This window comes from Rhinolophus hipposideros (genome assembly GCF_964194185.1).
Source record: "Rhinolophus hipposideros genome assembly, chromosome: 2".
NCBI classification, from domain to species: domain Eukaryota; kingdom Metazoa; phylum Chordata; class Mammalia; order Chiroptera; family Rhinolophidae; genus Rhinolophus; species Rhinolophus hipposideros.
In genome coordinates, this window is record NC_138048.1 from 110,216,513 (window position 1) to 110,241,015 (window position 24,503).

At 51.3% G+C, this 24,503-nt stretch overlaps 1 protein-coding gene across 25 annotated transcripts in view; it reads left to right on the forward strand.

Moving 5' to 3' along the window:
• PCBP3 (poly(rC) binding protein 3) overlaps nucleotides 1–24,503 on the forward strand; it is a 182,174-nt gene that overhangs the window by 107,603 nt on the left and 50,068 nt on the right. For 22 of the 25 annotated variants that reach the window (XM_081066096.1, XM_081066104.1, XM_081066091.1 and 19 more), the window contains exon 2: nucleotides 15,868–15,991. In XM_081066096.1, the coding sequence (XP_080922222.1) occupies nucleotides 15,982–15,991 (10 nt within the window). In that variant the 5' untranslated portion in view covers nucleotides 15,868–15,981. Of the gene's footprint in view, nucleotides 1–3,171; nucleotides 3,414–15,867; nucleotides 15,992–24,503 lie in introns of those variants that run through there. The other 3 variants (XM_081066097.1, XM_081066108.1, XM_081066106.1) reach the window with 3 other exon arrangements.

Sequence of the window (24,503 nt, forward strand, 5' to 3'; positions counted from 1 at the left end):
TCATTTCCATTCATATTTGTCATTTCCTACTGTGTTCATTTCCTATAGCTGCCTTTAAATATTACCACAGACTCAGCGGTTCAAACAATACAACCGAACTACCTTCGAGTTCCGTAGCGCGGAATTCCAGCACAGTTCTCCCGGGGCTACCCTCGGGGGACGCAGGCCTCTGCCTTTCGGGAAACTCGGGGGGAGTCTGCTTCCTGGCCCATGCCGCCCCCCCACTTCCCGCCTCAGCAAGGCTGCTTGCCTCTTGGACCCTCCATCCAGCTTCCCTGTCCTTTCCACCCGGCTCAGAGACGTTCTTCCTTTAAAGGCTCCTGTGACCATACTGGCCCGCCCGCTAGTCCGCTAGGTAGTCTCCCATCTCAGGTCTGGAAGCTCAGTCACAGCTGCAGAGTCCCTTTGCCAGATGAGACCACATGTTCACAGGTCCCAGGGGCTACGGCAGGGGTGTCTTTGGGGCAGGGACGTCACTGTGCCTGCCACACCTGCCTTCTTTACTTGGGACTTAATGTGTTGTCTTTTTTCTAGCTTCCTAAGGTAGAAGCTATGTCATTGATTTTGGCCTTTTCCAATATAATCCCACATTTTTCTCCAAGCTCTGCTTTAGTTGCACCCCACAAATTCTGATGTGTAGTTTTTTTCAAAAGTCATTCTATTATCAAAATAGTTCTAATTTCTCTTACAATTTATTTCTTTGAACTGTGAGTTGTTTAGAAGGTATTGCTTAATTTTCTGGTATTTGGGAATTTCATGACACCTTTCTGTTGATTCTTTTTCTTTTCTTTTTTTTTAATTGAGGAATATTGGGAAACTGTTTTTCCAGGATGTCAAGTCGTTTTCAATCTAGTTGTGGAGGGCGCAGCTCACTGGCCCATGTGGGACTTGAACCGGCAACCTTGGTGTTAGGAGCACGTGGAGCACGCGCTCCAACCACTGAGCCAGCCAGCTGCCCACCAGCGGCTCAGCTCCAAGCTCTAGCCGTTGTTTTCAGTCTAGTGGGGGGCGCCATTCACTGGCCATGTGGGATATGAATGGTAACCTTGTTGTTAAAAGCTCACACTCGAACCAACTGAGCCATCCGGCCACCCTGATTATTTTTCATTTAATTCTATTGTGGCCACAGATACCCCTGTGTGGTTTCAGTCTTTCTGAATTCTTGTATCATTCTCTGGGCTAGAAGATGACTATAGTCTGCAGCATTTTCAGACTGGCTTCTGTCATTTAACATGACACGCTTTGTGTTCCTCTGTGTTTTTTCACAGCTTGATGGCTCATATTTTGTCACTGAATAATAGTCCATTGTCTGGCTGAGCTTTTTTAAAAAATGTATTCTAGCACGTTTTGTGGAAAGAATTCCAGGAGTTCTGTACACCTCTGCCACCCAGATTGTGGTCTCTAGGCTCTGTTTGTTTACTAACAGGGCACGTGTCTTGGAGATGTGATTTATTACACAATCAGAGAAATGTGCACGACGGGCCTGGAACAGCTGGTTTTGGCTAAGAGTAAGGTAGCTCACAGGACTGATGAGGTCATTTCAAAATCACACATGGGCCACCTTAACGGCTCTGGGTACCAGAGATGTGACATTGTGACCTCAAAAATAACTGGACTGACGTACAGCACATACATAATAATCCGTGAGTCCTAATGAATCTGCGTGACAAGAAGAGAAGTGTGGTGCTTCTGATAAACCTCCTCACTGTTTTAATCAACAGTAAGTAACAGGGAAAGAATCCATCACACATCCTTCTTTTTCTGCGAGACTGAGTTTCGAACAGTGGATGAGGCACAGTTCTTACTTACAGAAACGACTGGTCACAGAGAGACCACAGAGAGACCTCCAGCCCCTCGTCAACAACAGCACCAGGAGAGGGGGCCGCCTGCTCTGACCGTGGGAAGTTTACAGAAATTCTAGTCCAGGGGACGGACATTCAAAATCTGAGCGGGCTCTCAGCCAGATGTAGAATTTGGAAGATTCTAAGATGACTTGTATGTTCAACAAATAAAATGCATGTAAAAAGGGAGGGGGCAGCTCCAGAATAAAATGTCAGAAAAGCCATCTGGAAATCTGATTTAGTTATTACTGAGCAGAGCGACTGTGAAAAGGCATCTGTGGGGCAGCTGGAAACGTGAGCAGAGACTGGGTGTTAGGTGACATGGAAGAATCCTTCTTGATCTGGATATGTATGAGAACTGCATGGTGGTGACGAAAAGTCTCCAAGATTAAATGTGTACCTAGCATGTACGGGTGAAGTGGCTGCGGTGAGAACCTGCCAGCCAGGCCCCACGCGTGCGTCTCGGTTCAAGGCTGCTCTGGGTTCGTCTGGCTTCTCTCCTGGTGGCTTGCAGGAGCCCAGGACGAGCCGCTGGCAGGAACCTGTGTCCGGCCTCCTCGTCCGTGAAGGGCCTGCTGGCCTGAACGGGTCACACGACCAGGCCCAGGGCGGGCGGTGCAGGAGTGTCGGTCACGCCACTGCCCAGACCCACTGCTGTGCTGCGTGGGATTCCCTGGGGGGGGCACCTGGCACAAAGTGCCACAGATCACAGCAGAGCAAAAGACGCAGGAGGCGCCCCCAAGCTGAGCTGGCACATTCTGACGATCCTGGTACTTGGGGTACTGTGCCAGCAACTCTGTATTCGTTTTCCTCTGACTTCTAATCCGTCTGGCTGTGCGTGTTTAAGCTTGCTCTTCTGTGAGGACGTGTCCTCTGTGCCACTAGAAATCGCATCCTTGTTGGACTCATGACTGCCTCTGGTTTGGGCGGGTTGAAAACATGGCAGTCTGGTGTTCATTCGCTTATTTTTTACTCACTTGTTAATCTACCTATCCTCCACTTTCAGAGAGAAGGTTTAGACTGACTGTCAACCAGCCTAAGAGCAGGTGCTGGGAGGCTGCTTAATCGCCGATGTCCAGATTGACTGGCGATGACGTGAGACTTAAAGCGGACCAGTCACCAGCCACAGGTGCCGGGGATGGGAGTTGGGCACCATTCGGTGCTCCTGTAAGACGCAGGCAGGGAAGGGGGAGCGGCCAGCGCGGGGCCTCTGGAGCAGAGGGTGGAGGGGCGGGCGGGCCCCGGGCCTGCAGCCTGACTGGCGGCCTGTGCACCGTTAGCCTTGCACGCAGCCCCTACTCACCCTTGAGGCAGGTCACGTCACATGTCCGGGCTTATTTCCGGTCATAATAGCGACTGCTCATTTGAAGAGTTGCCGCGGACGAAGTGCGTGGCCCGGCGCCTGGCCAGGTGTGGGGCTGGCTGCAGTTGTCACAAGAGTTCCGTGCCCGCTCTTACAGTTGGACGCTGGGGGAACTCCAGCACGTTCAGCACAGCTGCCCGCCTCACGTCTCCCAAGGAGAGGAGAGAGGTCAGAGGAGTGCACGGCTAGCTTGCTGTGGTGACTGAGAGGTGGGACAGGCCTTGTGTCTTGGGACTTACAGGTGTGGGGGAATCTGAGCTGTGTTCTGAAGGATTTTAAGTTGAGGCACTAGCTTGAGTGAAGTGGACGAGGTCTGACAATTAGTTTGCGAACTTGCCACCGTGCGCTTCCATCAGCAGCACTGTACTAACAGCTCGGGAAGGTTTCATAACCTCGGTCTATCAGTGGCCCACAGCTGTGTTTGCGTTGCCGTGTGGCGGTGTCTTGCCGAGTGCTGTTCATTATTGTTGTTGCGTGTTTTTGTGTGCAGTTGCGAGAATGTCTGAGCTTGAATTAGAGCAGTGACCAAACATTAAATTTTTTGTTAAAGTTGACAAGAGTGGAAGTGAAATCAGTGACGTTAGTGCAAGTTTATGGGAATGATGCCATGAAGAAAACGCGGTATACAAATGTATTAAACGTTTTTCCGAGGGAAGACAACCCGTCACTGATGAAGAGAGGTCAGAGCAGCCAGTAATGAGCAGAACTGATGAAAACATTGCAAAAAATTTGTTGAATTGTGCAGCAAAGTTTTCGGCTGTGAGAAGCATAGTAGACCAAGTAAACGTCGATACAGAAAAATAAAAATCTTAACTGAAAACCTTGGTATGAGAAAAGTGTGTGCAAAAATGGTCCCGAAGGAGCTCAGCGATGAACAAAAGCAAAGGAGAGTCAAAGTTTGCCAGGTCCTTTTGGAGAGGCAAGACAATGTTTTGGGCCATGTTATCACTGGTGAAACATGGGTGTATCAATATAACCCTGAAACAAAACATCAAAGTGCACAATGGAAGTCAGCCAGTTCTCCATGGCCAAAAAAGTCCGTCAGTCCAAATCAAGAGTCAAAACGGTGTTGCTAACTGTTTTTGATATCATAGAAATTATTTATTATTAATTTGTTTCAACTGGACAGTTAACTGAGTTTACTATTTGGAAGTGTTGAAAAGGCTGCATGAAAAAGTTAGACGATCTGAACTTTTTGCCAACAATTCATGGCTCTTGCATCACGACAATGCACCTGCTCACACGGCACTGTCTGTGAGGGAGTTTTTAGCCAGTAAACAAATAACTGTATTGGGACACCTCCCTACTCACCTGATCTGGCCCCCAGTGACTTCTTCTTTACCTGAAGATAAAGGAAATATTGAAAGGAAGACATTTTGATGACATTCAGGACATCAGGCATAATACGATGACAGCTCTGATGGCCATTCCAGAAAAAGAGTTCCAAAATGGCTTTGAAGGGTGAACTAGGCGCTGGCGTTGGTGCATAGCTTCCCAAGAGGAGGACTTCGAAGGTGACCTTAGTGAAATTCAGCAGCGAGGTGTGGAGCACTTTCTGTAGGATGAGTTTGCGAACTTAATTGTCAGATGTCATATTCGTCAGTACTGCCGTATAACAAGTGACCTCAGGGTACAGCAGCTCACAGAAGCAAGGCTGGCTCATCGAGGCTTTAAGCGAGTCCTCCTTGTACTAGGAGCTGCTCGAGCCATGCTCTTGAGGGACTAGCAGGAGCAAAGAGAAAAATCCCACACTCACAGGCTTGTTGAAGCCTCTGCTGTCATCATGTCAGCCAGCATGCCAGTGGCCAAACACCATCAAGCCAGTGTCAGTGGGGCAGAGGAGAAAGTGCAGAGGAAAGGGGCGAGGGTTCAGGAGAGCTGGAGAATTGGTGACAGTGGTGCATGCATGTGTGGGGACAGGTCTGTAGTCCAGCATACCAAGGGACAGACTCTGTGAGCAGGACATGGTTCAGAGAGGCTAAGAGCAGGCGGCATGAAAGTGGGTGACAGGAAGAAGGTAGGTAGGGGACAGATGGTGCAGAGCCACGATGGGAGGTCTGACGTGACCACAAACATCAGAAGAAAGACCCACCACAGAGGGAAGGAAGCGGCCCAGCTACCTCTCGCTGCTTTAAAACGCACTCAACAGGGAGCAGTTTCAGTAACAGTGTATCTGTCCACGTTCCGAGCGTGGGCAGTTCTGAAGCCCCAGGCAGTGGACATTCGAGACGGCCGGTGGGCAGGACCCTGGCTGGTGCTGGCTGTTGGCTGGGAGTTCAGTGTCATGTGATAAGTCCTCACCAGGCCCTGGTCCTGCATTCATGAGGTGAGCAGTGCGGTGGTCGGCGTACGTACTCGCTGCCTCAGGATGTCCAGTTACTCCAGCATCATTTGTGGACAAGACTGTGCTGCCGGTACTTCGGTGCTTTTGCTCTTTTGTTCAGAAACATCTGGCGGCTGTTCTGTGGGCGTGTCTCTGGGTTCTCTGTTCTGTGCCGTCCACCTGCGTGTCTGTCCTAGCAGGTCCACACTGTCCTAATCGCTGTAGCCGCATGGAGAGTCTGAACAACAAAGTGATTTCTCCCACTTGGGGTTTTCAAAGTTCTTTTACCTATTCTAGTGTCTTTGCCTCTTTATGTACATTTTAGGGGAATCCTGTCTCTACAAAAATTATTACTGGGATTGGGGTAGGAAATGCATGAGACTCATAGATCCGTTTGGGGAGAAGTGACATTTTCGCTGTGCTGACTCTTCCATCCATGATCATGATGTGTCTCTACACTCATTTAGATCTTTTCTTTCTTTCGTCAGTGCCTGGTAGTTTGCAGCATATCAGTACTTGCATGTTTGTTAGACTCAACACCAAAGGATTTCACATTTTTAAGTGGGTTTAAATGGTATTGTGTTTTTGTTTCCATATGTTCAGTGCTTGTCTGTAGAAATACAATTGACTTTATATGTTGATCTTGTATCCTGTGACCTTCCTAACACTTACTGCTTATAAGAGACTTTTTGTAGATTTCATGGGATTTTCTACATGGACTATCCTGTCATCATCAAATAGAGCAGTTTTATTTCTTCTTTTACCATCTGTGTGCCTTTTATTTCCTTTTCTTGCCTTATTGCAATGGCCAGGGCTCCAGTGCTATGTTGGACAAGTGGTGTGAGCAGGACGTCCTTGCCTTTCTCCCGACCGAGGTGGGGGTGGAGGGGAGGAATGTTCAGTCTTTCACCTTTAAGTGGGATGTTAACTGTAAGTTTGTGTAGATGCTCTTTGTCCAGTTGAGGAAGTTCTTCTCTATTTCTAATTTGCTGAGAATTGTCATGAATGTGTGCTGGATTTTGTCAAATGCCGTGTTTCTCCCAAAATAAGACCTAGCCAGACATTCAGCTCTAATGCATCTTTTGGAGCAAAAATTCACGTAAGACCTGGTCTTATTTTACTATAAGTCTGAATATAACATAATATAATATAATATAACATAATATAATTAATATAATATTATATGACATAATATAATATATATAATATAACAATATAATTTACTATAATTCCGGGTCTTATTTTGATTTTTGCTGACACATTAGAGCTGATTGTCTGGCGAGGTCTTACCTTCGGGGAAACAGGGTGCTTCCCATACACCAGTTGGTACAATTATGTGACTTCTGCTTTGCTGTTAACATGATGGATCACATTGATGAATGTTTTGAGCAGTGAACCAGCCTTGCATCCCTGGTATAAATCCCATGTTATCATCATGTATGATTATATGTATACAGTTTTGGATTGTATTTGTTTATATTTTATTGAGGATTTTTGCATCTATGCCCATGAGGAATATTGGTCTGCAGTTTTCTTTTTACTTTCTACCTTTGTCTGGGTTTCTGATTAGGGTAATACTGGCCTCTGGAAATGAGTCAAATGGAGTTCCCTTGTCTTTTATTGTTTGGAAGAGATTGTATAGAATTGGTGTTAATTTCTTTAAACATTTGGTAGAATCTCCAGTAAAATCAGCTGGGCCTGAATATTCCTTTTTCGGGAGGTTTTTAAGCCAAGTTCAATTTCTTTAATGGGATAGGTTTATCCAAATAATCTATTTCATATTGGGTGAGTTATGATAGTTTGTAATTTTCAAGGAATTGGTGTATTTCTTCTGAGTTGTCAAATTTATGTGTGTAGAGTTGTTTGTAGCATTCTCTTGCTTGTCTTTTTAATGTCTGTGGATTCTGCAGTAACAGTCCTTGGGGCATTATAAATATTGGTACTGTGTCTTTTCTCTGTCAGTCTAGCTAGAAGTTTATCAATTTTGTTCAACTTTTCAAAGAATCAGCTTTTTTCCCCATTTATTTTCTCTACTGTTTTTCTGTTTTCAATTTCATTGATTTTTACTTTTATAGTCACTATATCATTCTTCTGCTTGATTTAGGGTTAGTTTGCTCTTCTTTTTCTAGTTTCTTAAGATGAGATCTTAGCTTCCACATTTGAGGCCATTTGTCTTTTCTAATTTAAGCACTTTGTTCTAAAATTTCCCTCTCAGTACTACTTTAGCTGCATACCACAAATTTTGATATATTGTATTTTTATTTTCATTCAGTTCAATGTACATTTTAAATTTTTCTTGAGGTTTTCTCTTGGCCAATGGATTACGTAGAAGTGTGTTATTAATTTCCTAGTGTTTAGAGACATTCCTGTTATCTTTCTGTTCTTGATTTCTAGTTTGATTTAATTGCAGTCAGAGAATGTACTCTGTGATTTTAATTCTTTTAAGCTTGTTGAGGTTAATTTCATGGCCCAGGGTATGGTCTGTCTTGTGAACAGTCCACGGATGCCTGGAAATAATGTGTTTCCACTGTTGTAGGGTAGAGTGTTCCACAAATGTGAAGCACCTCATTCTGGTGGATGGTCATGAGTTCTTCTGTATTGTTGGTGATTTTCTGTCTAGTTGTCCTAGCACTTGTTGAGAGTGGGGTGTTGAAGTCTCCAACTATAATTGTGGATTTGTCTGTTTCTCCTTTAGTTTAACTAGTTTTTACTTCATGAATTTTGTGGCTTTGTTGTTTGGTGCATACAGATTTAGCATTGCATGCTTTTCATGGAGAGACTTTCATGAACCATGTAGTGTCTTGATTGTGGAGTGAATTGAAGTATATTTTTTCTGACAGGACTTGAGAAAGAACACGTCTCTATTAGAATTCACATCGCCAGTATAACATGGAGCGCCATGAAGTGATGAGCAGACACACGCCTCTGCACCCACGGGGCTTAAGGGGTCTGCGTGCCTTCAGTTCCTGCAGCACGAAAATGATTTCTAAAGTGAAGGTAGAGACACACCAGAAGTCCTGTGAGTGTGTGCGTGGATTTGAAAAGCTGTGAGGACGTCGGCGTCGTGGCTGGGAGGGAGCTGCGGCTGGTACAGTGGAGTCACAGGACCCTTGGCACGGGTGCCACAGAGGATTACTCACCTGTCACCTGTCAGCCGGCCTCACAGGTGGCCTCCTGGCCATTCAGGTGGCAAGAGCTAACCTCCTAGGGCTCTGAGAGCCTGATGACCTAAGAGGAGAGCCCACATTGGGAGGGGACGATACCCAAGGGGGACTGCCGCCTGTGGCGTGTGGGTGCCTAGGGGTCCAGGGGGGTTTTGGAGGGGCCTTGCTTTCGTACCTGTCTAGACTTGGGTCCTGTCACATCTTGCCTCAGGGCCCAGGCCCGGCATGCTAGCAGCTTAAAGTAGTGAGCCCTCACCCTGTGACATGGGCGAAGAAGGCCCTGTCCTGGGTCCTTTCTGTGGCTGAGTGTTAGGGACACTTCCTACCCAGTGGATGGCACTGGGCCCTGGCTGCGCCAGTGTGTTTGGCTGGTATCTCTGGGGAAATGTTAATTTGAACGTTATCAGTGGGGTAAGAAAGACTGACAAAGAGCGTTTCCATATCATCAAGGTGTTTCATTTCCTTGTTGAATTATGTGGAATGTTGTCTTTGGAGACGGCCTGGCACATGGTAACGGTGAGCACAGATGTCCTGCTGGCCTTCCCATGGTCAGAGTGCGTCCTCATGCGTTACCTCCCTGCACGCTCGCCACAGACCTTGGCGGGAAGACGTCAGAAATGACCATTTTCCAGATAGGACACTGCTGCTCCTGGGGCCTCAGTGGAGGTTGGTGGGGCTCTGACCCTGCTCTGGGTGCCGAGTCCCCATTTCTTCCTGTCACCCCAGTGCTTTGGGGACGTTCTGGAAGCGCAGGGGCGTCTGCAGGTGTGGTGGGGCCATGAGGTGGCCTGTGGGCTCACTCGAGCTCAAACCCACCCTCATCTTGAGCATTTGCAGAAGCTGCGTTTGGAGAGCAGGTTCTGCGGCTCAGAGACATGTGCAGACCCCGCCGCGTGGGGGAGGGCTGCCTCGGGTGACCAGCTGCGCCCTCAGTCCTGGGGTCGTTTCTGTATGAGCACCCAGGGGCCGCTGTATGTGAGGGGAAGTGAAGGCGAGCTCGGTGGCTGGGTGGCCAGGTGGACATAAGCCTGACACCCAAGGGTTCAGTGAGCAGGAGCAGGTTTGTCACTGTCGTGTGACGGAAGCTCTTGGAGGCCAGGCCAGGGTGGCACCCAGACCCCAGGCCGGTCGCTGGGACATGGGCTTGGTGTGTCCTGGGTAACAAAGGGTGGAAGTCCTGAACGAAGGCTGTGGGTCCGACCCGAGAGGCCGCCGTCAGACAGGCTGACCGTGTTCTGCGTGGGGAGGTTCCGGGGCGGCTCGGAGGGCCTGCCTGTGGGCCGTGGCGCGCTGCTGCCACCCAGTGGCCACAGCCTTGCCACACAGTCAGCCCTCTTCCGCTCCCGCCGCTAGAAACACCCTGATGGGAAGTGTGGTGCCCGTCCTCGTCCTCCTCGTGGAGTTTGGGACATTCCTTTGGCCTCTTGGAGAGGACCCGATGGGAGGTCCCCACGCTGGCACGCACCACTTGCCCTTTGTCCCAGAGCCACTTCCTTTTGGACAAGGAGTCATGCTGCAGAGCTGGCAGGTCGCCCCGCAGGGCAGGCCAGCCATGGTTCTGGTGCTCGGGAAGCGCGGGCCTCCCTCCAGAAAGCGCCTGGCCCTCCTCCTCGCTCCTTCGGCTGCTCGCTGGCTGGGCTGGGCGCTGCCTGCGTCGCCCTCCTCCTCTGCTTCCCGCCGCCTTGTCCTGGGGCCTCGGGCCTGGTGGGCCTGGTGCGCCTGGTGCTCCCCTCCGCCTCATGTCGGAGCCTCACCTAGGGAGCACCTCGTCCTGTCAGCGCCCCGGGTCTGACTCCTGCCCGCTCACCCTGAGCTCCTTCTGCCTGTCAGGTCCTGCCCGTGCCAGGAGGGGCCAGTGGCTGCCCCCATGTACGCTTCCGGGGCTCACCTCCAGCTTCTTGTGCTCGCCCCGCACCCTGCCCCTCGCCACTCTCATCCATGGCTGGGCTGGCCCCTCGTGCACTTGACCTCTGCAGGACGTCTTGTGTCTGTGGAGCACCCCCAGCGCTCCAGACAACTCTTGTGACTGGTTTCTTCGTCACCACCATCACACACGCCACACGCCTGTGTGCGTTCACACGGGCACACCAGCCGGCAGCACGCCTGGTGGGTCCTCGTCCCTGGAGACGTCCGCCGTGTCGCGGAGCTGTGGTACCGCCTTACCCAGTGGCGCCCTGCTGACTTTCTTCACCTCTGCTTCTGCTGTCAGGGTGATCAGAGCCTCACAAAACAAGTTGGGAAGTATGTTCCTGTTTTCTCTAAAAGATTGTCTAGGGTGGTGGTCATTTTTCTGAAGATGTTGGTGAAAATTCTCCAGTGAAACCATCTGGGCCTGGAGATTTCTTTTCCTGGAGCTTTTCCGAACAGATGCAGTTTCTTGAATGACTACAGGGATATTGAGATGATCTGTTTCATTTTGACTGACTTGGGTAGTTTGTTGGCCATTCTTCGTATCTCCTGTTTCTTTGTGAAGTTTGTAGAGACTTCTTACAAATATGTTCATAAAGCCTCTTTGAAGCATTTTTACGATGGCTGCTTTATGCTTTAGAGTCCTTGCCAGAGAATTCTAACTTCTCTGCCCTCTCAGTCAGTGTTTAGCATTTGTGTGTTTGGATTTTCTTTGCTCTTTCATATTTCCTTCAGAGTTAACACCCAGAGTTTTTAGTTGTACTCACCAGAAAGAGCAGGGAGACTCACCAGAAAGAGCAGGGAGAAACACGTCTACGTCGTCTTGTCCAGAACCAGAAGCCCTCGTCTTCCTTAGATTACTAGTATCATCTGTACCTTCTCGATTATTCTTCTTGATCAGTGTCGTGAACGGGGTGTGTATCTTTACACCTTTTTTTTTAAGAACTAAATTTTATATTTGTTGATTTTCTCAATTGGCTTTGTTTCTTTTCTTAGTTTCTGATCTATTCTTTATTATTACCTTCTTTCTACTTTCTGTGGGTACTTTCTGTTATTTTTCTAACTTGTTAAATTGAATTTTTTCTACTCACTAATTTTTGGCCTTTCTCTATTTGTAATGTAGGCTTTTAAAAAGCTGTAATTTCCTGTGAGTTGTCTTGGAGCTGCTTGCCTCAGATTTAGGCATGTAGTCATTTTGTTACTGTTGTGGTCTGATTATTTTCTAATTCCATTATGTTGTTCCTGTCCATTTCTTATGGTGAAGCATTACAAAGAGATCTGTCCAGGGGAATTAGAAAGCTATCTTTTGCTGATGATTTCTAATGTAATTGCCTAGTGGGTGGAAAGCCTGCTCTGTTGGTTTCCTGTCTTTGACATTTGTTAAAACTTGCACCGTGAGCTAGGAGCTGCTGCCTCTGCTGTCTGAGAGCTGAAAGGGGATGAGCCGTTCAGCGGCAGGTGCGGTGTCCCGCACACACAACACCTCAGTTTTGTGTTGGTTCTGCGTCATTACGCTTTCACCAGGTTGCTTGTGTTAAAACATGATGTAGCATGCTTCGTGTTTTCTCAAAGCCCTCTCCTAGCCTGCTCTTCTGCAGATTTCCACCTGCCCCCATTCTTACGCTGGCCTAAAACACCCCAGCCAGCACGACCGCTCTTGCAGGAGGGCGTGGGGGAGCCAAGTGGGAGCAGGTAGGACAGCTCCCAGCTTCACGATCGTGTGAGGTGGAGCCGAGTAACCATGTGAGCTGCTCGTGCCCTGTGGGCATACACGTGCAACTGTGCGCATACACGTGCAACTGTGCGTCTGCCTGTGTGTGGAGTTTGCAGCTGAATGGGCTGTACCCAGGGGGGATTGTCATGTCCTTGGGGACACGTCCTTTGAAGCTGATTTGTTTTGGCAGCCTGTTCAGCAGACGTTGGAAACCATGGCTTCTGCTGTCCTGAGGGGCCAGGCAGCCAGGGAGGGCCAGACAGGAAGGAGCGCGTGGCCCCCTCAGCCTCTCGGCCTCCCTCCCTAACCGGACTGTGTCCTGATCAGAGAGCACCAGAGCCTGTTACTGGTGTCTAACTCCACGGGCTGTGGCGTGTCCCCGGCTCCCTGAAGTGTGTCGGTGATGCCAGAAGAAGCGGGTCATTGCATGAATGTGTCTGTCACATCACTGTACAGATTTCTGGTCTCATGTTCTTTACTAATTTAGTGACATATCAGGGCCACTTATGTTTAGTAAACTAGTTCCCTTTTTAGTTTCTAAAATGATGTAAATTGCCCGTAGGATCAAGTTCATTAATTTCTGCTTTGATTGCATTGTTATCAGAGGCTGCTGTCGGTACTATTTCCATTTTATGTGACTTACTGAGAACATAATTCTGTCTCTGGAATTCTGAGAGCCTCCTGGAGAAGGGGCAGGAGGTCTCATTCTTTGTTTTCTCCCGCGGGACACTGGTTTTCATTTCAGCACTGCACGGCCGTCAGCCCTGCTTGTTGTCATTCCCTGAGGGAAGCACCCCTTAGGACGGACCCTCCAGCTGTCCACCAAAGAGGAGGTGCTCGCCTCGTGACCACATGTGCACCAGGGCTTCTGGGGCGCTGGATGCTTCCTTCCAGGAAGTTGGAATTATGACTCTTGCTGACTGCCTGACCTCCACCTCCTACGTGCGGAGCCCCACGGCAGCATTCTAGAATGCGGGGATTGCGGGGTACGCCCCGCCGGTTTCCTGCCGCCTTCTCCTCAAGGCCAGAGTCCTTGGCTGATCGCAGCTGTCACCACTTCCCTGCCCACTGTCCAGAGGCCAGGGCAGTCGCTTCTGCTGACTTTTTAGTGCTTGTGAGTTTGTGCCTTTTCATCTGGTGTCATTTTAGTGCAGTTTCTGTAAGGTGGAGGTAAACATGGTAATTCTGCCACGTTTGTTGGGAGGTTTCTTCCATTGCTTTTTGAAACTTTTGAGTATTACTTTTGTTTTTACATTCAGTATAATTCACATACCATAAAACTCACACTTTGAAAGTGTGTGTTTTAGTGGTTTCTAGAATAGGCACAGAGCTGTGCAGCCAACACCACTGTCTAATTCCAGGGCACGTTCCTCGCCCCAGAAGGAACCTCATGTGCCCGTTCCCCCCGATCCTCGCAGCCCAGGAACTACTGCCCACCCCTCTCCTTCCCGTCTCTGGATTTGCCCGTCTAGCACATGTCACGTGAATGGGGACAGAAACTCCGTGCCTCTCTCTGTCTGGCTGCTTTCCCTCAGCATCGTGTTTTCTAGGCTCCTCCACGCTGCATCGATCAGGCCTTCATTCCTTTTCTGTGGCTGGGCCACTTATTGTTCATCCATTCATCAGATGCTGGGCATTTGGGTTGTTTCCACGTTTTGGCTGTTGTGAATCATGCTGCTGTGAACATGCGTGTGCGAGTTCCTGTGTGAACATAGGTCTTCAGTTCCACTTAGGGGTGGAATGGCTGGGTCACACGGTAACCCTCTCTTTAATTTTTGTGGAACTGCCAGGCTCTTTTCCAGAGCAGCTGTACCATTTCATATTTCCACCAGCAATATATGAGGGCTCCACTTTCTCCACATCTTGCTGACACGCTATTTTCTGCATCTTTTTCTCTCCCCTCCCCTTCCTGTCACTACTGCTGTTATTGCCATCCTAAGAGGGTGTGAGGTGGTATCTCCTTGTGGTTTTGATGTGCATTTTTCTGATGACTGATGACGCTGAGCTACTTTTCATGTGCTTATTGGCTGTTTGTGTGTCTTCCTTAGAGAAATATATATTCAAGTCCTTTGCACCTTTTTTTAATTGTTGAGTTGTGAGAGGTCTCTATGCAGTCTGGATAGCCGTCTCTTCTTAGGTATATGATTTGCAAATATTTTCTTCTATAGCTTATATTTTCACTTTCTTGTTAGTGCCCTTTGCTGCACAAAAGTTCTTAATTTTGAGGACGTCTAGTTCATCTATTTTTTTGTTTGTCGCCTGCGCTTTTCGGTGTCATAACGATGCAATCATTGCCAAATTCAATGTTATAAAGAGTTTTTGCAATGTTTTCTTCTAAGACTTTCGTAGTTTTAGCTCATAATAGGTCTTTAATTCATCTTGAGTTAATTTTTGTATGTGGTGGGAGGTAATACACCCACTCTTTTGCATGTGGGTGTCCAGTTTCCCAGCACCATTGTTGCAGACTGTTCCTTCCCCGTTGAATGGCCTTAGCTCCCTGTTACATGTTCTCCCATTGCTTTCCGGTGGATTCCCACTCGTTGACCTTAAGGCCTAACTCCACAGTCCGGGCCCCTCGGACCTTCCAAGCAGCCCATGTTGAACTTTTGAAGGCACTTGTGTGACTGTCCCCCAGGAGATGCTGTGTGCCCATGTGAGGAGGGAGTTTTACTCAGCGATATCTTTCATGGTTTTTCCTTCCATGTGGCATTTGCTCACGTAGTCCATTTTGATTCTCGGCGTATTATATGGATAATAAGAAAGTTCAGCTTGAAATAAACTCAGCCAGTTCTGTTGCTTGTTGCCTAAAGTGGTTACCCGAGCGACTCGGAGAAAGGCAAAGACATTCATTTCATAGAGGTTTCCCATGGTTTTTGGTGCTCAGACCTCCGAATTCCAAGTGTTGGGGTGCTGTTGTAAACAAGCCCTTTGCCATGTCTACAACAATAGTTTTAGGTGTCATAAATAAACGTCTGGGAGAGAGTAACACACAGCAAGAAGGGTCATGTCACGAAAATGGGTGCTCGTGACTGATGATTACATTTCCAATTTGAGAAACCAACATGAATTCAAAAAGTAAAAAGTCAGGAAATTTAGACCAAAGTGAAAATGGTGCTCTGGAAAAACACTAGATGGTACAGAAGATAGCTGTTTGGACAAAACGACTTAAAGGGAAGGGTTTCAATTAGATGATTACACCAGCTATGAAAGTGGAAAACCAGCAATGCATTTAAATTGACATATAATTTCATAAAGGTTATTTAAAATTTAGTACTAAATATTATAAGTAGCAAGTTAACTGTTTTATTTACAATCTTGAAAGTTTGTACAGTTTTACCAAAGAGCTTTTGGACCCGGCACTGGGGAGAACGGGCAGCGTCCCCAGGCGGGGCTCTCACTGGCTTTTCATCTCCTTGCCCGCACGTGTCTTGTGCTTGAATGCTGAAGACACGTGTGCTGCCCTGTTGAATCCAAGAAAGCCGTTGTGTTGAAGCTCGGTCCTGATGGACCGGCCATCCGTTTGTAAGCTCATGTCCCCTGTGTTTCTGTTTCAGGTGGGTGGGCGCCACAGCAGGCCTCCCGTGAATCAGCGCTTCGGGGATGCTCTAAGCTCCGACAAGTCTGAACGTTGGTGTCTATGAATCTGCTCTGACTCCTAGAGCCTGCTTATGGGGGAAGGTGAGTTGCTACAAAGGATCTTTTGTTTGCTCCTTTGTTTTGTTTTAACCAAGAGTGTATATGACAGTCAGCCTCACCCTCGACAATGATTCCGATGATTCCGCACGGTGCCGTCTGCATTTTACCCTCTTCAGTCTGTGACGTGGTGTCAGCTGGGGGTAGTGCCAGGGAGAGAGTGCCAGGGAGCAGTGCCGCGGAGAAAGGCAGTCGGCACCGTTTTGTGATGACATGGGAGCCCCGTGCCGTTGGCTCCTGAGAATCACGCTGCGTTGAGTTGGCGTTTGAAGGAGCTGGTCTGAGTTTGCAGGACAGGTCTACGGAAATGCTTTTCCATGGCTCTTTCCTTTGAATTTTTGAGGAGCGTGGGAACCCTAAGAACTGTTTCCCCCTAAGTGTTCCCCGTTTCTACCCCTCTAGACCTTTACTCTGCCCTTTTGTAAAACGTACTGGCTGGAGAAGCTGTTGTCAGTGGCTTTCCGGGTTCCCTGTCAGTGAGCACGAGGCGCTGTGCGCCTGCCTGGCCTGTGGACAGGCCTGCCATGTGTGCAGGGTGTACGTGTGGCTGTAGGAGTGTGTGTGCATGTGTGTGTACCTGTGTAGGCAGGTGTAGGAGTGTATGTGTGGGAACATGAGTGCACGTGTGCAGGGGCGTGTGCAGGAAACCGTGTGTGCACGTGTTCCGTGTGCCCCTTCGTGCTCCCCACCCTGACACCCGCGTGCTGCGCGCCGGCCTCTGCCAGGCTCTGAGCCTGCAGGACTGCCACTCTCCAGCCTCAGTTGCGTCCAGGTTGTCCGAGCGCGGTCTCCTGCGTCTTCTGTTAGGAGGGTGCTGCCACAGCTTCAGCGTCCACCGAGGGTGCTGCCCTCACCGGCGGCCACAACGGGGGCACGGAGCGCCTGCTGTCAGCTCTCTCACGCATAATCCAGATCACAGGCAAACTTCTGTAGCTCTGAGTTCACACGCCTCCCCAGGGGTTGTCAGAGAAATACTCGTATCTTTAAAGAGTCACCAGACTTCATAATAAGGGACACTGGCCCCCGGCGTGCCGACTGAATTGTTCGCCGTCCTCTGAGCACCAGCGCCTCACCTACCCTGCCCAGATGTTGTCTGCTGGTTTGGGCTCCACATTTGCAATCCCGTGGTGCTTGACCCAATTCCGTAAGCCCATGTCCTATGCTGTTTTGATCGTTGGTTTGTTCTTCCTTCCACAGAGAAGGTTAAAACCATTTGAACCTCCAGGAGTCTCTGTGGGCTGCATGTCACGTGAGGGCTGCGTCACAGCAGACATTGGGTCTGCTCTGGGCTGGAACGGGAGCTGAGGCAGCAGTGTTTTTCACATGACTGGCGCGTCCTCAGCTGTGGTCAAGAGCAAGGCCAGTTATGGAAACCAGAGCTGGGACTGACCAGGGTTCTTCGGTCACTTGGGAGGAGGGTCCGGGGGCACCCCCAGGCCAGGCTGCGGCTCACCCCAGGCAAGAGCCAAGGGGCCCCTGGCTGGGCTCCCTGCCCGCTCCCTCTCCCGGCCCCTCCCCCACACCTGCGCCAGGAGCCCTGCGTTGCTTTTCGGCCTCCCCTCTGCCTGGCACCCACGTGCCCAGTGGTCTGGGCGTCTGCCCCCATGTACAAGCCAGGACATGGCCACAGACAACCCACAGCTGTGGGCGAGGTGACCGAGCCCTGAAGTGCAGTGCATCCCAGGGAGCACGAGGCCACGAGCGCCAAGTGCTGGCTTCTGGGCGGCGCAGGGCTCCCCGGCCTCCCGCCCCCAAACTGCCCACGTCACGTCCTCACTTCTTGCCCTGGCCTTGGACTCGTAGCAGCGTTCAGCTCAGTGGCAGCTTGCCTCCCTGGATGCCACCATCCCCCCATTCTCTTCGGCCTCGGGGCCGTACTGCCTCATCTCCCTTGGGGTCCCTGCACCCTGCAGCACCTCATCTCCCTTGGGGTCCCTGCACCCTGCAGCACCTCCCTGCACCCTGCAGCACCTCCTCTTCAGCCGGTGACCGTGGTTCCTCGTGTCCCCCGTGTGCTGCTTCTTTTCCTCACCCCTTCAAGGGTTTGGCTCCTGCCTTGTCCCCTCTCTCTGCCTCCTTCTGCCTGCGCATGAGCAGGAAGCACACCCCTTGGCAGCTCGTTCCCTTGCAGTGACCACCCATCTCTGTCCCCTTGACCGCTGGCCTTGCTGTCACCACTTGCCCACCTTGCACCAGACCTGCCTTGTCAAGCCCACAGACCTGTGCTTGCCAGACCCTGCGGTCAGTGTCCTTCCTCCCCACGTTCTCTCAGGACATTTGATCCTGTCTGTCACTTGGTAGGCGAGCGTGGGCCCTCAATGACCCGGGCGTTACGCGTATGAGCAGCAGCCACAAGTGCCTGCTGCCCCTTCCTGAAGAATAGGACCGGGTCCTATGCTGAGAGCTGCTGGCAGGGGCAAACTGGCAACAGTGCCAGCCACAGCGGACGGGCCGGCTTCCCGTCCACCATTAGCACCCTCCCCCTGGACACTGACTGGTGACGTCCAAGCCTCTCGGCGCCGTCGGGCACCCATGACAGAGCCTCTCCGGGGAGGGGTCACACCCGGGGAGGGTGTGCAGCTGGCTGAGTATCTGCACTGTGGGTCAGAGCTTCCAGAGTGTGTGTGCTTTGACCCAGAAATTTTATCCATAGGCTTGTATTCCAGAGCGGGACAGGAAGAGGCACCCCGAAGTTTGTTGTTAAAACACTTTAATGGAACAGCTCAGAAGCTGGCACTCAAGCATGGCAGATTGGTTACATTTTTCTGTGCAGAAATGGGGGTTTGGTCACTATTATGTAGATTTAAATATACTGAGATAGAAAAACATTTTGGATGTAATGTGAAGTGAGAAAAACCGGACAATAATGGGTGATTAGGTCTTATTTTTGTTAAAAATACAGTAACACACACCTACTGGAAAAAAGTCTGAACAGTCACTGTCACTGGTCGTCTTTCTGGATAATTACGGGTTAATTTTTACACATTCTGTGCTTTTCTGTAAATAAGCGTCTAGTACTTGTATTACTTATTTTTTTCCTATAAGGAACCGTCAGGCTGACTCATCAGTGCAGCCTGCGTGAGCCCCTTTCTCTCTGCGCCTTTGCTGGCGTTAGAAAGCCGCTGCTTGTGCTGTGGTGCCGCAGGAGCCAGCTCGGTGCCCCCGGCAGCTCGCTCCCTGGCTTCCTGGCCAGCGGTGGCACTCTGCACCGTGTTTTTACTGTTCTCCGCTTGTGTTGTTGTTTACCGGCACCTACCTGATTTCACGTGAGGTGCTGAGGTCAGGGGGGCAACTCCATAAAAGTAGAGCTGAGGGCGACTTTCTTCTGCTTGGGGACAGAAGTGCCGGTGCTGGTGAGTGGGCCAGCGAGCATTGTGCACGTTTGTGCACGTCCTCTGGGGCTGCGGGGTCCTGCTCCACTCTTCCGTCCCTTGCTGTCCAGATCAGAGCCCTCACACCTGAGAGGTTGGCTGTCAAGGACGCATGGGCCCCCCCGTCGAAGCTTATGTGTGTGGCTGGCTTCTAGGGCTGGACCCCGAAGCTCCGGATCACAATGGCGAACTGGCAGTGGGGCCATTTCAGGCACCTCATCCTGGTGGGAGCAGTGTCCGCTGCATTCCCAGGACCGAGCCCGCCGTGCGTCGGGTGGCTCGTCCACAGGCAGGCAGCTGACAGCACAGTGACATTAAGAGCTGCACTTTGATCAGTACTGGCCCTCAGGTTCCCCCACCCACCCCTTCCTTTTCCAAGGGCTGCATGTCCCGCAGACATGCCGATTTGTGCAGTGGCCCCTTTTGGGGAAAGGACACATTGAAATGACAGCGCATACGTGCCAGGCGCACCCATCAACAGCACGAGGGGAGCTGGGCGAAAAGTAGGTCGCATGTGCCTGGTCCCATGTCACGAGGTTTCCAACCTGAGGCCAATGGGATTTGTAGCCTCCTTCGGTTTAGAACAAAACACCACTCTAATTCTCTCCTTAGCATTCCATCTTCTCTAAACGGGAGAGTGACCATCTGTCTGGTAGCCCCTTCCAACCGGCCCTGCCGGACCTCCATCCGCTTTGTTCTGAGGTAAGAGGTGCTGGGGGCTGGCCGAGCCTGCCCTGGCGAGGGGGACAGGCTGAGTCTGGGGTGGGGACAGGTCGTCGCAGTGCGCAGTGCTTTCTTGGGGACAGGAGAGTGGAAATGGTGTTGTGCTTACAGATTTAGACATTCAGGTGACGGCATTTACATTAGGCCCCTGTCTTAGAAATGTGCTTCCTTTCAAGGGTCAAGGTCAACTGTTAACCTATAATAGAAGTGTTACTATGGAAGAAAATGAACATTAACTTCTCAGATGTTTGTCGTCGGTGATGCTGGGGCAGGTGTGGGAATGTGATTCTCATCCACAGAAACGTGGGTCACCCGCGGGGCCCTGAGCGCCCAGCATGACTTTTGGTTGCCAATGTTGACCCGTCAGGTAAACGGGTGAGCTGCTGGCTTCCACTCGTGAATGCCACGTGTCAGGAGAAGGCTAATACTTGCGTATTATTACTGTATGGAGAACATGCCCTTTTGGACTTTGATACTTACTTAAGAAATAACATAATTCTTTTATCTTTGGGAAGGCCAGCGAACATGATTCCTTCTGGAAAAGCAGATGTGGAATGAACATATACTAGTTTAAACATGTTTGTAAAACTCACCTGCGTTTTGCAGCTTATAAATAACACGATCTCGTTTTTTGCCTGCCTTACAAATGATTAAGGTGTTCCGTGAGCTGTGGATCCTTCTGGTGAACATACTTTGAACAAGTAATGAGTAGAATATCAAATGTGGGCAGTATCTGTGCGGCGGGCTGCCCGCTGGGGCCGTATCTAGGCAGAGTCTGTGCGCCTGTTCAGATTTGCTGGGAAAATTGTTTCCAGGACCAAAGCCATAATGGAATTTGATTTCTGTTCTATTAGAAAACAGTCTTTTGCCCTTCATAGATAAAATATTTAATATTTGTATTTTAACTAGCTTTCCAGGAAACATGGGTCCATGGCCATGTTCACTGAAGTAAATGTAAACACTTCAGATTATAAATTATTTCGCATTTTAGAATAATTTCTTACCAAACTTCCCCTTTGGGAACAAAAGAAGCCTTTTTCTTTGTGAAAGTAATTCCTGTGGAGTGTTCCTTGCTTAGGTTCCAGTTCATTCCAATTGCAGCCTTTGCCTGAGTCTCATGACATTTCTAAAGGGCTCTCTCTCTCACCCACCTTCCAGTATGAAGAAAGGGAAATTTTTTTACCATTTCATTAGGATCGGACATTCGAAAATTTCAGTGTTTTTCACATTTATGATTATAAACATTTCTTTTATGCTTGGACAAAGTCCCCATGTATTTTGATACAATTTTTAACAGTCTATTCCTGTGGCACCTGGCATGTGACCCCGTGACAAGGATAATGTCACCACTCGGTCACCTTACGTGGTAGCCAAACTGAGACGCTCAGGCGTGACCACCATGCGTGTTCCTGTTAGTAAAAGCGTTGTTACACCCCACGTACTGCCCTGAGGGGATGAGAAACACTCTCCGGCCAGTGTCCTGGGATGTGGATTTCCCTGCCTATGAGAGCTGACTGGAGTTTTTCCAGAAGTAACATAAGGACCACGCTGCAGAGGCAGCTGGTAGGAGCCCTTTGCATTTCCCAGAGGAGCGTCCTAACACAAAGCAAGGGGCGTGTGTGCCGCCTGTCCCCAGTGCGCACGTCCTCCTCTCACACTGACCTGGCCGGGGAAACACCGGGCTGGCCTCCTAACAGCATGGCCGTCGCTTTTGGCCTTGAGTCCTCTGGGAACGGAAGGCCACACGATGGGAGTTGGGCCTGCCAACTTCCTGCAGGTGCCCTCTGACCTCGCCGCTCCCGTGTCCCTGGCTTGTGCAGTCTGTGTGAGGCCCCAGGCTCTACGTGAGAGCAGAAACCCAGCGGCTACAGCAGATCGTCTCCATGCGCGGAAGGTTTGCGGTCCCGAGCACCCCATGGCTGGGGCTCTTGAAGACGCATCTTCACTCTGGCTCAGGTGGGGGCCTCAGAGGCCAGTGCTGTGAGCGTGGCTGCCAGGCCGTTCCTCAGGCAGAGCTGGCACTGCGTGTGCCACACAGAGAGCACAGGGCTGCCTTCCCTGAGCGCCACTGCAGTGTTTCCTGAGGAGCACAGGGCAGTGGGTCTCCGGACGGTCCTAGACCATCCGTCCCACCTGAGAACTTGCCGGAAAGGCAGATTCTCAGCAACCCCACCCCAGAGGGCCCTGGTGGGGCGTGCTCTGTGACTTCCCAGACCTTCCAGGTGGTGCTGATGGCACGTGAGTGTGACAGCCCCTGGACTGGCTGCAAAGTGTACGGCGGGCGATGGTCACTGGCTCCGGGTGCAGTGGCGTGTGACCTCTGGCCACGGCGGGTGCAGGCTGCGCGAGTCCTAGCTGAGTGATTGCTCGTGCGCGTATCCGCTGACGATCTGTTAAGTCAGATGGGAGCGTGTGGTGCGGCCTGAGGGCTGGGTCTGTGTGTGCCTGCACACCCAGCGACACCCCTTCGCTAGGCAGTGCCCCTCCGCCCCACTGCCAAGCAGGAGGCTCAGGAAAAGCAAAAGGAAAGGGACCTGGTGAGACGGGGCCTGCTCGCGGGGGCTCAGGCGGCGAGAGGGAGCAGCGGGGAGAGGCCCAGGCGGCCGATGCCTCAGGGCTCGCTCGCCCGAGACGGGGTGAACACGGGCTATCTGCGGGGGGGCCAGGGGCTGTGTCTGGGCCCCCCCCAGGGGCCTGGCTGGGGGCAGGGGTCGAGCTCCGGAGACCGTGGGTGGCCAGCTCAGAAACCGGCTGCTCACGCCGCGTGTCCAGCCTGGGTTCAGGGGCTAAGTCCCCTGAGCATGCAGCCCCCACACCAAGGTGTGTGTATGTAGCAGGGGGTTGCCTTCATTGAAAACAATCCAACAGGCTCTAAAAGGGAAAAAAACTATGTAAAACACATCCTCCTGTGTGCGAGGTGGGTGCTGGCCGGGTGGGGAAGAGGCCTGGGGGAGGGGGCCTGGCCTTGTTCTGTGTCCTTTCCTACTAGTGCTACGTGCGGCACAACTCCGGGAGGGGAGAGTGCTCAGCAGTGGTGCGCCGGCAGCTAGTAGCCATTGAAAACACCCGATTTAGAGCCTCTGCTCACACCGAACACGAACACGGTGTATTTGAGACGGAGTAACGAGAATGCACAGAACCGAATGTGGAGTTTTTAAAAGTTTTTTGGGAAAGGGCAGTCCGTGCTGCCCACCTCCACCCCTGCTCTGGACGCCAGCACTCTGGGCCTCGGTGTGGGGACGCGGCAGCCGGATGACAGCAGCGTCTCTGGGCACAGCGCACGGTGCTGCCACGCTGGGGGCACAGCCCCGTGGACACACCTACAGGTCTTATGTGCAGAACAGGAGCAAACCGGGCGTCCCAGATGACAGAGCTGGGAAGCACCTTTAGGGGCAGTGAGGCATGGGGGGTGGAGCTCTGTGCCGTCCATGGGCGTGCGTGCTGTGCTGTGCGTCTGGACGTGCGCAGAGTGTCCGTGCGCAGACTTGTGAGACCGCATGTCCCCTTGCAGACGCAAGGTGCTCCTCAGCCGGTGAGACCCCATCGACAGGAGAAGGGGTCACCCCGTGGCCGCACCCCTGCCAGGGAGCCCCCATGGCAGTGTGGGACCCGCTAAGAGCCTGACTGTGCACTTGACAATCTAGTCACGGAACACACAGTGCGAGACGTTGGCAAAACGAGGCGGTCGGGTGTGTCTGGAAATGCTGAGAAGGAGCCCGCTGACTGCAGCTCCTGCCCCCGTGCTGGGGGTCTGGGCAGGGGTTCTGGGTCCTCTGTTCCCCTGTCCGCGCGTCTTTCGGAGCCTCTGGGGTCCTGTGTCCACCTGTGCGGTGTGTGAGGGGCCGTCCACTGCTGCCAGCACTTGCCTTTTAATTCTGTGCTTCCTCCTGCTTTTCAACAGCATCCTGCTGCTGCTACAGCCGCGTGTCTTACAAGCCGCCAGTCTGGGCGACTGAGCACTAACTGTCTTTCGCTTGCTGAGCTTGAAATTGCCCCTGAGCCTCTAGAGTGGCGTCTGGGAGTAGACAGCTGGCTCTAGCAGGCGACACCCTGGGTTCCAGAGCTCCCTGCCTCAGGCTGGGCTGGGGTCACTGCAGGGGCGCTGGCCTGTCCCCTGGCTGCGTCCACAGCGACTGTCTCCAGGACAGGTGCCTGGCTGGGCTTCTCCGAGCATCACCACCTTCCCCGCGCCCCTCCTGTCCCCGTCCCCCATGTGCAGATCCCAGCCCCTGGCGCTGAGGATCTGGGAGGCGTGCTGAGACGGTGACTGAGCGGGGTGGCGGGGAGCCTGGGCAGGTGGGGAGCCTCTCGGCCATGAACTTCAGGCCCCTCTGTAGCCAAGCCCCTTTGCCACAGGACCAGATCTCTCCGGATGTCCTCTTGGCCTCCGCCTTTGTAAGGCC